General features: G+C 35.1%; 1 protein-coding gene across 1 annotated transcript; it reads right to left on the bottom strand.

Annotated features, from left to right (window-relative positions):
• Positions 1-1,248: 1,248 nt before the first annotated feature.
• Positions 1,249-15,167, bottom strand: LOC127878095 (phospholysine phosphohistidine inorganic pyrophosphate phosphatase-like). Its single transcript, XM_052424517.1, has 7 exons — positions 14,984-15,167; positions 9,156-9,343; positions 8,082-8,235; positions 7,157-7,220; positions 4,679-4,771; positions 3,540-3,631; positions 1,249-2,799 (listed from the first exon to the last, which is right to left on the bottom strand). The coding sequence occupies exons 1-7, from the start codon at positions 15,100-15,102 to the stop codon at positions 2,697-2,699; spliced, it is 813 nt and encodes a 270-aa protein (XP_052280477.1). The 5' UTR covers positions 15,103-15,167; the 3' UTR covers positions 1,249-2,696.
• Between the last annotated feature and the right edge of the window lie 941 nt (positions 15,168-16,108).

Raw genomic sequence — 16,108 nt, 5'->3', positions numbered from 1 at the left:
GACTTGTTAACGGAATTTGACATGTTTTGAATTTGGTCATTACATGCTTATAATTGATAAAACATTCAAACTAAAAAGCTCCATTATAAAACAAGAATACAATTAAAACAAGAAAAAGTTATTCAAACCTGGGTTCGAACCATTGACCTTTTGAGTAAAAAAAATAACGCTGAAACCACTCGGCCAACCGTGCTGACACAGAAACGTGTGTGTGTAATTAAGTGTTTATTTTCAGGCCGTATCCGCGTCTTCACCACTACATTAAGTACGGACCTTCACCTATGACCTTTCAGGAAAGAATATTTATTTTTAGCCAAAGTAGGTCCAAATTTACCCGGACTGCCCGAGAAGGAAATCAGGGCACGGTTGCCAATGAGACTTTAATGTGCCCAGGTAGTAATCATAAATGTACGTCTGTGGCTCGTCAGATGAGTTTGTATTTATACTTTTTATAAGCAATCCGGTAGCACTCTTAATTATTAAATCGTTTCGCGCTTGTATCGCTTTATAATTTCCAGGTTGTTAAATCGTCAAAGGATGCATATATCGAGTATTTTAGAGCATGGTTAATTTTCAGTATAGTTGTTTCCTCGCAAATAATACGACTACAACGAAAATTTGCAAATCTGAAGCTATTCTTTAATATTTTGTCGATTTTCTAAAACGTGAACAGGTCCCTTTAAGGTGAACATTAACATTCACGATGTCATAGACTATCTAACTTAAAAACGGACTTAAGTTATTTATTTTTTAACTTAAAATGTAACACAAGAAATGTGTTTGTCAGAAACACAATGCCACCTACTGCGCCGCTTTGAAGCCATATATTCGACCTTTGACTTTGCAAGATGACCTTCACCTTTCATCACTCAAAATGTGCAGCTTCATGAGATACACTTGCCTTCCAAATATCAAGTTGCTATCTTCAATATTGCAAAAGTTATGACCAAGGTTAAAGTTTTGGGACAGAATGACAGGCACATACAATGGCAGACAGGCCAAAAACAATATACCCCCGATCATTCGATCCGGGGGGCATAAAAATCTCTCATGTAGGAGAATGCCTTCGGATAAGTTAATGTCTACGAACAGACTTATACAGACAACCGCTACCCCCCCCCCCCCCCATTACAATGTAGGGTATGTTTTCAAACGCAGAAATACCAATAATGTCCACACGTTTTAAGGTAAATTTTGACCAGATCATTGCCGAGGGCAGTTGGACACTAACAATTATAACAAATTGAATTAACATTGAAAGTATATTTATTTAATAACATATGGCACAAATAACTTGAGCAAACAACCCAATTACACAACAAAACTGATATATACATGTACTGCAATGAGTGAGGTATATCAAATTCGAGTGAGTCTCGCATTGCTTCATATCTCCATTAGTAACCAAAAATGTATGCGTTTGAGAAACTTCCAACAAAATATGTTTAGCAATGTTCCAAAATATGAGCTCGGTGTCAGTACACGGTTTATAAAAATTTGAAACCAGTCTTTTAATTATCAAGAATATGTAATTATCAGATTAAGAGAGACATATATCCACGAATCTCAAAACATGATTCCATTATTTTGTAAATGAAATTTTAAAAGGCAATTTAAACAATTCGGAACATCAATAACGCTGCCTTATGTTGTTCTAATTTATACTGCTGAGCAAAAAAGCTTTTCAATAGACATTTATCAAGTTACACTGCCACACCCGTCTTATACTTGAAAACAATAAAACTGTAGAAAACATTTCTAATGGACCTAAACAAATGTGTAATGTATATATTTAATCCATTGATAAAATTGCTTGGTAACATAAACATAATGTAATTTGAGGATAGTAAACAGATGTAATAAATGACCGGTAAATATAGCACAACAGGCGTTCTGAATCAAAGGTCTAACAGATTAACAAGCAACATTTCAATAACATTTTTGTTGCATATTGCAAAATGTTTAGAAGCACATGCAATATAAATTAACACATGCATTTCGAGCAATTATTTAAGAAATAACACTATTTTCCAGCAAACACAATTAACTTTCCTTTTCAAACACAAATCACTTTCCTATTCAAACGCAAATAACTTTCATATTCAAACACAAATAATTTTCATATTTAAACACAAATAACTTTGCTATTCAAACGCAAACAACTTTTAAAGTACTTTTCTAGGCAGCAATTTCAGTATTTGTGTGAACCATGATAATAAAAGTAAAGATGTAGCCGTGCCAGTTCTGGGAGGTTCCTGTGTCTTTAATATTTGAGCTGTGATCTAGGAATACAGGGCCTAATTTATTTGTCTAAAGTGTCATCCCAGATTCGACTTTTTCGACATTTTCAGCCTTGACAACATGTTTTTTTTAAGAGACTTCCAGTAGACAAACAATTCCATAAAAACAGAAAATGGCATTCATGATTAGCCTGTGCATGATTAGCCTGTGCAGACTGGAACACACACTAAGCACATGCATAATGCCCTGTTTTTCTAGAGCCAGGCTCATTTATTTTGCTTTCATAACTATAATATAATGTTACTTGTGATTGCAATTAGTACTTTAATAAGCATTTTTATACAGTACACACATTTGTTATGAAGCATTTTTAAATTGAAATATCTTTGTAATAAAGTCACAAGTTTAGACTGAGATTGTGTACTGGAATGGTATCAAATCAGGAAACGCAGGTGTCATTGCCCTAACTGGATGTGAGCAAGAATAAGATCTACCGCCTCTGCCAAGTTGTTCGTGCGACCGTCTGCCTGGATGGTGGGGTGTTGTTCATCTTGGGGCCTGCAAGAAATATGGCATGGTTGTCTCTTAGTGAATTAGGTATCACAATCAAAAAAGGTGACATAGAATCAAGCCTTGTCAAGGGATGGTATGCACTAAGCATACTACTTTTTTATATCACGGCATATGGGAGTACATACCAAACCTGGTTTTTCAGCCTCGCAGCTTCAATTTGAGCCAGGTTCTGGGAACACTGGGCTTAATGCATTGACATTAGGTGTTTTTCAAGTTAGCTAACGCAGTCCTACCAAATGAATAAGAGATGACATTCTCTGCTTTATGGATTGTTTTGTTTCAAAATGGGAACCATGGTCAGTGCTGTCTTCAGGTGTTTTGGTTGATTCGTTAGGGACCATAGTTATGCTGAATTCTGGGTGGCCACTTAAGTTCCACATTCCAACATGTTTCCATCGTATAAAGCGACAAATACCCCAATAAAATTGAAGACCACATTTGAAAGTGTACACAAATATATGACAATTATTTAGATCCACCATATCTAGCCGTTATTAAATATTTTACTGCTTATTTTAAAGTATTTTTGTATTGATTTATTGTAACAATCTGGATTTCACATTGTCATGGATATGTTTAGGTCTTATTCTTAAATATTTCAGATGTTTCCCTTTAGATTATTTTCCACTCTTTGCCTTGTTTCACAGTGCTTGTCTGGTGGATCACAAAATTAGTATCTGTTAAAAGATTATCAAAGCAACATTTTGTTGACAGTGTATGTGTACCTGTATTTTCCTGTGCGGACCTGCACTCCGCGTAGTCCAGCCCCCTGAGCACCTCCAACGTCCCCCATGATGTCGTCTCCAATCATGACACACTGAAACATACACACTTTGGGGATCTTTACTCGATACTGTGAAGTCTGTTCAGGTTTTATACTGTTTGCTGCTCATGGTAGTATCGTAGGATTGGACATGAGGGGGTTAAAACTTGAATTTAGAAAAAATAAATAAATATATAATTTGATTTTCTAGAGGACTTCAACCGCATCAAAGTGCGTGTCTGTGTGGTAACAGGTTAACTTGCCTTTTAAGGGTCCATAATGGCCTGGTGAAATATTTTGCGGACATTATGTTTCTATAGTATATGTAAAATCAAAACATAAAACAGTGACATTTGCTAAATGTAACTAAATGTAAAATAAAAATTTATTCCCATTACAGAATCAACAACAAATGTGTCACCGACAATGCTGACTGGCAGTTCAACTAGAGTTGGGTACACAAAATATTTTAAATATTTTCTAAACTGACAAACAGCCATAAATCTGCCAAAAGTGATCACAGACAAATTTCCATTCTTTACGATCATGTACACACGGATGTTGTTTATCGTTTCAATTTTAAACTAAATCCACAAAGCAATTAATTGAGATGAGTTCAATACCCATTATTTTTGGCAGCTATCTATTCTATTGTAGACAAATAGACAAAGGGCCATAAGTGTGCAAAAATTGGGAGCAGCATAAATTCCGTCCTTTAAAATCATTTATACATTATATTAATTCAAGAGCCAAATATTTTAGCTAGATCCACCAAGTATTTAACAAATTCAAAATACAAGCTTTGTGACATACGTATGTACATAAACACATAAAAGGAAAGAAAAAAGGCAGAGCTTTATACCTGCCATACCATCACGGTATAACAATACTTCATACCGGTATATTTTCAAATAATCTCTGTAAAGCAAATTTTTCTTTTCAAAACTTGCCATCAGTGATATGACAGACACATCTTGATTGTATAAATTATTCTCCAGTCTTAACAATTTTAACTTACAAACAAGCTGATTATTCAATTTTAATGCATAAGAACTTAAATGATAATCAATTATCTGCAATTTATTTGTTTTACATAGCTACCTCCTCTGGTTTAATTCCCATGTCTTGTACGGCTGACTGGAAGAAAGACTTCTCTGGTTTGCCAACAACCTCTGCAGTGACATCACATGCATACTGCAGCAAAACAAACAGAAGCAACTAAGATCTGAGCCTCCCTCTAGGAAATTGAGGCTTAATGTATGTGCATTTAGTTTCGTCCCAGACTAGCCTGTGCAGTCCACACTGACTAATCAGGGATGACACTTTTCCCTTACACAAGATTTTATTTAAGAACAGACTTTCTTTAAACAAAAAAATCCATTAAAGTAGAAAGTGTCGTACCAGATTAGCCTGTTCACACTGCACAGGCTTATCATGGATGACCCCTTAAAGACATGCATTAAGCCTTGTTTGTCCAAGAGCAAGGATCTTTGAAACAAACAATTTGTTACTGCAAATAATACAGATTCTCACTTAAATGATATAATTTCATAATTAGTGTTATGAAGAAACACTGAAATGTGTTTTATTGTGGCAATAATTATTTTATACAAAAGCATGCTTATTTGATTTTTTAATTTTCTGGATAATAATTGTTTAAGGGGCCTGTTCAAGTTTTGGTAAATTGACAAAATAAAAAAAAATTGTTTCAGATTCACACATTTCCTTTGTAGTAATGATAATTGTGAGGAAACAGTTATACTGAACATTTACCATGCTCTTAAATATCCATTATAGGCATCTTTTGACGATTTAAAACGGTTAACCCTGAAAATTATAAAGCGTTGCAATGCAAAAACGATTGAATAATTTGGAGAGTTCTGTTGTTGTCGTTATATTGAGTGACACCAAGAGATTACTTATATAAAATATAAAAAACATGACTAATTGTATGAGCACGGATGACTGAGTGATCTTAGCGACTTTTACTCCAGTGGTCAGTGGTTTGAGTTCAGTTGAAGGTTACTTTTTTTTCTTTTTTTTAATTTTACTTTTGTTTTTTACTGGAGCTTTTTAGATCCAATGTTTACATTTATCAATATAAAGCATTTAATGACAAACTTCAATACATGCCAAAATATGTGAAAAGGTCCCTTTAAAACAATGTCATTTGATCTAATTGTATAAGAATGTTATCCCCTAGTGTTTACAAGAATCAAGATACACAAGACAATACTAATTTCCAAGACTTTCATGTTCTGCAATAGTCTGTGCCAAAAGAATAAAGTACACGCCAAGGCAATAAAAATTCTGGTCGGGCTATAATTTGTTACCCTTGTCATAGTCTGACAGGGCTAAACAATACCAGCCGTGATTTACTTCCAAATTCTTGTTACAGCAAAGCTTTAAATCTCATATGTCTACTGCATCACTCCACAGTAATGCCATGTGGGCCTGCTAGTCATATTCAGGAAACTAATGAAACAGTTCTTGCAGACCAGTTATCTGCCAGGTAGTTCAAGCACATCAGAGCTAGGTGTAGCAGTGAGCACCTTGTATTCAAGTTTGCTGTTAAAGGGGCCTTTTCACATTTTGGTAAATTGACAAATTAAAAAAAAGTTGTTTCAGATTCACAAATTTTCGTTTTTAGTTATGATATTTGTGAGGAAAGGAAACAGAAATACTGAACATTCACCATGCACTAAAATAGCCATTATATGCATCTTCAGAGGATTTTAAAACCTGAAAATTAAGTGTTGCAAAGTCAAACCATTGAATAATTTGGAGTTCTGTTGATGTCGTTATATTTTGTTAAACTACGAGGATTGCTTATACTAAGAATAAAATACATCTTACATTTAATGAGCACGGATGGCTGAGTGGTCTAAGAGGTAGACTTTTACTCCAACCCTGTTCAGGGTTACTTTTTTTAAAGTTTTATTCTTGATTTTTTTACTGGAGCTTTTTAGAGCCAATGTTTACATTTATCAATGACATACTTCAATACATTCCAAAATTTGTGAAAAGGTCCCTTTAAAGAAGGTTTAACTGGACATCAGTGAGTTGTGATTGATGCAATAATTGAGAGCAAATTAATGACTTTTAGCTTCCCAGATGTGTTGAGTCCCTGTAAATGAATGACAACAAAATATTAAAAGGGGCTTGAGAGTAATTGTTGGAGGTGACCATTGAAAATCGCACATACAAATTCGGATAATGTGATAGTAAACTAGCATAGGTAGTAAGAAATAAAAAGTTATGATGTTGGCAAGAAATACATAAAAGAATTACTTTCATTTTTTTTAACAGTTAGTCTAATATCAGTTCTATCTTTTCCAACTAAGTGGTCAAGCATCAATATTCTCAACAATCAACAGGCTGAAGACAACACTGGACTAAAAGTTTGCACTGCAGTTGGTGGAGTGATAAGTGTCAATACTTGAACACATTTTTCAGAAATAAATGATATCTGTATACATGTATTTGGGTTGTAAAATTCTAAATGAGTCATAGTCCAGAAGACTATAGTCTTAAAAGCGTTTGGCACAGACTGCTCAAAGAATGAAGGGTAATACTGACTTCCAAGGCTTTCATGTACGGTCCAACATCCAACACCAGCTCTCCACCACTTCTGTAGTATTTCCTAAATTAGTACCACCAAAGTACAAAGAATACTTTTTAATAAAAACGAAAGTAACAAACATCAATATACATGTAATTTATCTTTAATTTACTAAATTTTTTAAAATAGTGTGTGTTTTCTTAAAATCAATTGTCTGTTTAAGACCTAAGTATAGAAACACAAAATAGTGAAATAAAAAGTATGAAATGTGGGACTGTCTGAATATATACATAAGCGTTGAAATTATTAACAGTTGCATACATATTTTGTTTATAATAAAAAGCCTTAAAAAAACATATGAAGACATAAATAAGTAAGTGTGCCTCGCTCTGGGAAAACATGGCTTCCTTTAAATTAAAAATTCCCTACAAAACAAAAAAATACCTAAAAGCTAAAAGTATCATCCCTGATTAGCCTGTGCGGACTGCATGTAGCCTGTGCGGACTGCATGTAGCCTGTGCGGACTGCACATGCTAATCTGGAAAGTACTTTGTGCACGTGCATTAAGCCTATTTTTCCTACAGCTTGGCTCAATTATTGTGTTTACAATTTTTAAAAGAGCATGAAACAACGGAAGACTTAATTAATAATTGTAAGCTTGTCAAATGTGGTAAAGCGGGATATTGTTATTTTTTATGATTTAATAGTTGTAGATATAGACTAAGGTCACCGTGGTGTAATGGATATGGTGTCTGCTTAGCGACCGGGAGGTTAAGGGTTCAATCCCCACAAGGAGAGTGTTCTTTAGATCTCCCCCAAAGACACCAAGTACTGGTTCTAGGCCCAGGAATCAGACTCGAGAGCGTATCAATAAGCCTGAGGCTTTCGATGCAATCAAGCTAAAATAAATAGATTTAAACTAGATATAGACAATGTAGATACCCTTTCCCAAGAGAGAAGAGGACAGGTTTGTCTAGGCTCATGAGGACTTGGAATGCCTTGTTCAGGTTTTCATATGAGAAGACTGATTCTGAATCCCCGAGTACAACACAGTTAGGATTGGAGGTCTCAACTGCAGAAAAGTCTGGCAAACAAGCTGAAAACAAGCATATGAAATATAAGTCATAAAAACAGCAGTTTGACCATGCAACTCTGGATTCTTATCTTCGTAACTGAGGCAATGAAAATGTTACTAGTATGTTTATTTGTTGCACAGATCAATTGTATACATTTACAAATAAAATCATTAATGTGGAGTAGTTGAGGAAGGACATTTCTTTCATGGATTTCTTTTTCAAATTCTCTATCTAGCTGGAAGTACATTTTGAGTGCACAATTGTTGCAATGTAACATGGAAAAGTCTTAGAGATTCCATGCGCTTGTATATGTATGTATTCATGGAGTGTCAATATATAGTCTGTCTGATTCCAAAATATTACAACAAACCACTTAAAACTAGTTCATGATAATAGGAGTCGCGTTCTAAGAAAACTGGGTTTAATGCATGTGCGTAAAGTGTCGTCCCAGATTAGCCTGTGCAGTCCACACAGGCTAATCAGGGACGACACTTTCCGCCTAAACTTGATTTTCAGCAAGGAGGGACTTCATTGAAACTAAAAATACCATAAAAGCGGAAAGTGTCGTCCCTGATTAGCCTGTGCGGACTGTACAGGCTAATCTGGGACGACACTTTACTCACATGCATTAAGCCCAATTTTTTCAGAACACAAAAACAATTTAACTTGAGCCTTGCTCTGGACTAACCAGTAATTAATGTGGGTAAAGTGTCGTAGCAAATAAGACTGTGCATTGTGCACAGGCTAATCAGAGTCAACACTCTCTGTCTTGACTGGATTTTTGCTAAGAAGAGACTTCCTTTGGACAAAAACAAATTTGAAAGAGGAAAGTGATGTCCCTGATGAGCAGATCTGGCCGTCACTTTAAGATATTGCGTTAAACTAGCTCCGTTTTACAGGAGAGAGAGGCTCAAACCAACTTTTATTTGACTGTACTGACCTGGGGATACTAACAGGTGTGGACGGAGTCCACAACTTGTCAGTATCGAACACATAGCTGGGATGGGGGAAAACATTTCACTTTCGGATACATCAAAACCAAAATTAGTCAAATCTTTGACCAGGGTTTTTCTTGTAATTGTCGTCTCATTGGTACAAAAACGAACCATCAATCCTGACGCTTTCAACCTGTAAAAATCATGTTGTTAACATATCACACATGAAAAGCAATTGATTATTCACTCATTATTTATCTTAACCCATTATTAAAATGTTTAATTATAAAAAATAAACACTTGCTGAGAGAAGTTTGTTTCTAGGGTGCCTTCCTAAAATTGGCCTGTAACTAAGGAAATATCCAAATAATGTGAATTATATGTCATTTATTTTGTTGTAATTTCATAAACATTAAATTAAATATCTCACTTGCTTTGATTTTTTTTGTCACTCAGTATAAAATGTCACTTAAACTTTAGTAACAGATCAATCAGAAAAAGAATATTACTGCATATGTCTTTCAATGCAAACAAACTTTACTCAGTCAGATGACATAACCATTGATTCAGTTGCTTGTTCACAGTGTTCAATTATCCTTCCTAAGCTTGCTGTGTTGTTACGTATGGAAAAAAAACTAATAAAAAAACATATTTAATAAGAGCACCGCCTAGCGGGTGCAGACCGCTCATTTATTTTTCTTTTTAAAGGTGAAGGGACCACCTCAATACTTCAATCAAAAGGGGGGGGGGGGGGGGGGCGGGGGGGGGGGGGGCGGAGAGGGGTGTATAGTGTGGGGTGTGGTCATTTATTACATTATCTTTAAAAAAAAAAATAATAATAATAAAAATTGGAGGGGGGGGGGGGGGGAATTCTTGGGTGGGATGGTTGGACAGTCTTTCAAAAATAAAATAATAAAAATAAATATTAGTGTTTTTTTAAACTATGTTTAAAAAAAATAAAATAAATTGGGGGGGGGGGGTCGATGGTTGAGAGGGGGGGTATAGTGTGGGGTGGGGTCATTTATTAGATTATCTTTCAAAACTAAGAAAACCATGGGAAAAAATGAGGGGGGATTCTGGGGTGAACGTGGGGGATGATTTGGGTGGAGTCAATTGTGGTATGTCAGGTAAGTTTTGTTTTGTGAAAAGTATGAATCAAATCTGATCAGAAATAAAGAAGTTATGGCAATTTTAGCAAAATTTAATAATTTGATTTTGAGAGTCAAGGTCATCTAAAGGTCAATTCAACTTGCAAGGTACAGTACCCTCACAATAGTAAGAAAGTATTTAATGTTTGAAATCAAAAGTCTTGATACATTAGAAGTAAATTGGATCTAAACACATAATTTAACAAAATATTCAAAGTAAAAAAATGCGCCATAATTCCATCAAAATGCCAACCAGAATTATGCAACTTGTCATGTACAGTCCCCTTTTGATAGTTAGCCAGTGTTCCAAGTGTGAAAGCAATAGCTATGATACTTTAGGAGTAAAAAGGACCAACACACAAAACTTACCCAGAATTTCCATTTTTTAAGTATAAAAGGGGCCATTATTCTGTCAAAATGCCAGTCAGAGTTACATAACTTTGCCTGCACAGTCCCCTTATGATAGTAAGTAAGTGTTGCAAGTATGAAAGCAATACCTTCGATATTATAGGAATAAAGTGGACCTAAACACAAAACTTAACCAAATTTTCAATTTTCTAAGTATAAAAGGGGCCATAATTCTGTCAAAATGCCAGTTAGAGTTACATTACTTTGCCTACACAGTTCCCTTGTGATAGTTAGTAAGTGTTGCAAGTATGAAAGCAATAGCTTTGATACTTTAGGAATAAAGAGGACCTAAACACAAAACTTAACCAATTTTTTTAATTTTCTAAGTATAAAAAGGTACATAATTCTGTCAAAATGCCAGCCAGAGTTATCTTACTTTGCCTGTCCAGTCCTCTCATGATAGTAAGTAAGTGTGCCATGTCTGAATGCAATAGCTTTGATACTTTATGAGAAAAGTGGACCTAAACACAAAACTTAACCGGACACCGATGCTGACGCAGACGCCCACGCTCAGGTGATGACAATAGCTCATAATTATAAAAAAATTGATGAGCTAATAATAAACATCCGACACACAAAAAGAGGCTTCTTACCATTCATTACATCATATGAGGTCTACAGGGAAAAACATTCATGTTTGAAAACATTTACTTACAAACAAATAGTAAAACTCGTAACAAGTTAACTATAATTTCACATCTGACATTATATGCCAAGATTGTGTATTATTGTTTCAAAAATTAATTTTTATTTGGTATTTTGTAGTACATAGCGAGTGTTAAAGCATTGAAACTATGATGGTTCTTTTTAAGTAGCTTGAGGATTAACATTCAGTATGATGTAATATTTGGTTAAGGGGTGAAAACTGTATGAAGGTGCTCATTTGGGTGTTTTTTTTAAAGAATTTATATATTGCAAGTGTCTACAGGTAGATAAGCATAGGTTTGTTTGTGTCTTAAGAAACAGTAACTGCTCAGGGCTTTTTTTCCTGTTTTTGTGAAGTGGCCTTGGCCCCCCTATTTTGTGAAAAAAATTAATCACAAACTAACTGTTCACAATTGTGAAAAAATGAGTTTCCAACTTTCTAAAATTATGAAAATTTGAGTTGCGAACTCCTTGAAATTGTGAAAATTTGAGTTGCAAACTTGTTGAAATTGTGAAAAATTGAGTCGTAAATTTCAAGAATAGTGAAAAACAGCCATTCTCACAGAAGGAAAAAAGCCATGCTGCTTAGTCTAGATCAGTGGTCAACAGGAAGATTATCAGGACGAGTGGTCATAATACTACAAATTACAATTCATTGAGTATTAAAAACATACAGTGCTAACCTAGCCATAATTTAGGGCAAAACCCTTGTCTGTAATTACATATAATTTTGTCAGGACTAAGGGTTAATAAAACTGGTCATATTATCCTCTTTTCCTATAACTTTGTGCAGCCTTATAAGATAGTGTACTTTTTCATGACGTAAACTTCTGAGCAACATTCGAACGCACATGCCCGAAAACTGTTCACTTTTGTAACGCAAGAATTTCCTCAGCTGATAAGACAACAATCATGAGGAAAAAACAATAAATATGATATAAATTGTCTGTTTTTCTGACCTTGTTTCCATAGAAATAGCCTAAACAATGTTTAAAATCTGCACATTTCCTTCACCAGATGGACGCGGCTATGTTTGTCAATGTTTTGATCGTAAAATGTTGTAAGGATAATTTCCCTTGGAGGCCCGTCTCGAATTTGTATCTGTTATGAGTACTTTGCATTACAATACGATTAAAGTATGCTGTGTATGGGGAAATTCTTTTCCCCAAATGATGACACGAGACCATATGTTAAGATCGTGACCTGGGCCTATTGCAGTAAATGTTTTCACTGCGTCCATTTGGGATTTTGTCAAAAACAACTGTCATTAGAAAGGGTGACAGCTTTTTATACCCCCATTGTGAATAGAATTGTAATAAGCTATTTTTCCATTAGTAAATAAACTAAAATCTAGACCTCTGAGTACAGTTATCATAGTTCATATTTTGTTTTTATGAAGACCAGTTTTGTTTAAACCTAGTCCAAATTATTGACGATCTCAAATATTAAGCTACTTTTTATATGGGTAATATTTGTAGCGTACAAAGGGGGAAAGACAAAATTAATGGTGGGAATTTTTCGTTCTTTGTCTATATTGTTGCGCAAGGATTTTGTGCGCAACTTGGTAATGTTTTTCTGCAATTTTACGCAAATCAATGAAAATTTAAACTTTCTGGTTTCCAACACATTTTTGACTTTTCCCCGATAAGACATTCACAAGAATTTAGCCCATATAAAAAGTATATCTAAATTCAGGGCTAGCGCTGGCCCAAAAAATGTTTGAGCCACCCAGATGTAGGGGTGTCCGGGGCATGCCCCCCCCCCGGAGATTTTTGGATCCTAGATTGTCTGTGGTGCGTCTTGGGCCTATTGCCAACCAGTTTTCGTTTGTTTCAAATAACAATTTATACTATAGATTTTTCATATTTCTTTTAATGACAACAAGCACATGTCACATATTATAATATACATCACATCACAATTTTCATAGTAATAAAGATATTTTAATACAGCGCATTTTTAACAACATGATGAATGGCATGTAAAATACAAGCATACATTTCATTCACAAAATACATTGTTTTGCTGCTTTACTGCTTGCTGGAATCGACGGCATGAGTGTGATCTGAAAAAAAATACATAGTCAATCTGCATATATACATATAGTTAGACTATAGCATTTCAAAGTAATTTCAAATTAAAATTCCTCTCATCTTCAAAATCTTACCTGTAGACTTTGCATGTTTCGTCACCGAGTCTTTTTTCAGGATATTGCAACCTACAGTGAACGTGTTGGAATTCTGCACCTTAATGCATAGGTCACAGTACATTGATTTTGATTCATTCTCAAAGCGAAGCCAATTATTATCCACTTTCCATGACTCTTGGAATGCTCTAGTTTTTGTGTTTTAATTATTTTGTTTGTTTGTTCAGACTCATTTTCGTCCAAAGGACGCTTTAAGGTTAAAGAAGTCATGTTAGCGACTGTACGGACAAAGTGGTATCTTCCATTTATATAGTAGACGACATGAATTAGTCTTCCTATGCGTTACAAATTCGTAACTTTAATTAAATTTTAATTGCAATTAAACCGCGCGTTTTTCACGTTTTCCTTTGATTAAAATACGCCGCTGTTAGTTATCATAGTGTGTGAGTAAATCGATCAAATTATTAATGAACACCTTTTCATTTCAATAGAAAATCGGCAGAAAGTTGTAACATCAACGACATAGAACTAATTATTTAATTATCACTCTTTAATTTGGATCGATAGTCAGCTTGGAAACAATTAATTTATTGTCACGCTTATTTTCATTTTTAATCTTATAATACGACATTTGCGACCATCCGCTATTTTGTTTGCAGACGACAATATTAACTGTGTATTCATAGCTCCACCCATTTTTACGTTTCATTCAACAACGTCATTTCATATGTAAGCCAGCTCAGTTTTGATTGGCCAGCTACCATGTGCACTTCAATAACAATAAGGTCAAGCGATGTCTCGATACAGGTGCAGACCGGTTTTCGTTCACTGTTCAAATTGCGAATACTTTCATTGAAACAAAGAGAAAAATATAGAAAACCAGTTTCGGGTTAAAATGGCGGCTGTTTTCAATGAAATTTTACGAGATTTTAGCATTTTCGCAAATCGGATTTTTCTTGAGCCAAATTCTCAATATGTTCGCAAATGGCTCAAGTGGCGAACGACAGCGCGAGCCCTGAAATTTTTTGCGCGTCTTATAAATAAGACTAGTTTAAACCATTCTGTTAAATACAGTTTATTTATGAAATTCATCTAAAACAACACATATTTAATACAAATAAACACATATTCACAAAAACATATATTGGTTCTTATAAACACATCCCAGGGCCTCGCTATGATGTCATCAAAATTGGTTCACGATCTTATAGGGTAATTCTGTGTGATGCAGACTACGATGTACATGAATGCTTAAAGGTACGTAACTCCATTTAATTTATTATTATTATCTGACAACCAACATATTTCACTTGTTATTTGTTAAACAAATGAAAAATAATTAGTTTATATCAAGTTTACTTATTGTCTAATTATTTTTCATGAAAGATATGCCTTTGAAGTTTAAGGTGCACGAACTTATACAAAGGTTTAGAAATTAGAGGCTATTCATGCATGCCACGGAGAACAAAACTAGACATAAACCAACCTTTTAACAGCTTCAATGGATCCATCAATGGCGAATCCGCCACCTGGCCCGCTATCTTTAAGAACCCCTGTTATGTCCAAGAGAACCCCTTTAACTTTCTTTTTATACCACTCAGACATTAGGCCTATTGTAAACGCTATGAGCAAATAACAGATGAGGAAGTAGCAAAGTAAATAAAAAGGGAGGCAATCTTCGACCGTTGTTTTAAGGTTACACAACATCAAGTACTAAGGATTACAGACAAAACGAACCCGAGTTAAAACAATCCAACAATTTTTTTTAGAACGACCAATGATGTGTTGTTCAAACGGCACATTTATGAAGTAAATGGTCCCATTTGTGATGTTTTATGTGGAATCTATGCAACGAATATCGCTACACAACAAGCCAGTGCATTAATTTATTTCTACTGTAACAATTGATCTTCAAACGCAAAGCGCCAACATCATACATGTTTATATATAATTCATTACATGTTGTTTAATATATAACAAATAGTAGAGGAAAATAATGTAAAGTACATATGTATTTCAATAGAAATCAAGACACACTTACGTCAAATGCAAATAATTCCGCAATTTATATACTTAAGTAAACGAGTCATTTACCAGATTAATAAATGCAACTTGGCAAACGTGTGTCGCCCAGTGTGCCAAGCAGGCTCCAGATGTCGCGGTCCCTCGCGATGACGTCGTTTGCAGTATAAGTGGCGCCATGGGTTCTCGGTTTTGACGTAAAAGGCATTGCCATACGACATCCTTCAACGATCGGACTGACGCCATTAGACGGGTCTCGTTGAGCCCTACATGCCAAATCTGGCGCCGAAATTCCAAGGCGTATGCGAGCGGCGTCGGCTATAACGTTTACGTGTTAACGCACATTGTGACGCCATCGCTCCGTTGACTTATAACGGAAGCCTTATAATGAAGGCAGGAGGCAAAATTGTTGTCCGAAAATGATGAAACTTTGCAAACCTTGTGTCACTCAGTGAGCCTAGCATGCCTCAAGTGTCTCTATCCCTCCCGATGACGTCGTTCCCGGTATAAGTTATGCCGCATATTTGCGGAACTGACGTAGGCGGCGCCGCAATATGACGTTGCTTAGCCATGAAACTTGTAAAACATG

This window comes from Dreissena polymorpha, chromosome 4, assembly GCF_020536995.1.
Source record: "Dreissena polymorpha isolate Duluth1 chromosome 4, UMN_Dpol_1.0, whole genome shotgun sequence".
NCBI classification, from domain to species: Eukaryota; Metazoa; Mollusca; class Bivalvia; order Myida; family Dreissenidae; genus Dreissena; species Dreissena polymorpha.
This window is presented reverse-complemented; position numbering and strand designations above follow the sequence as displayed.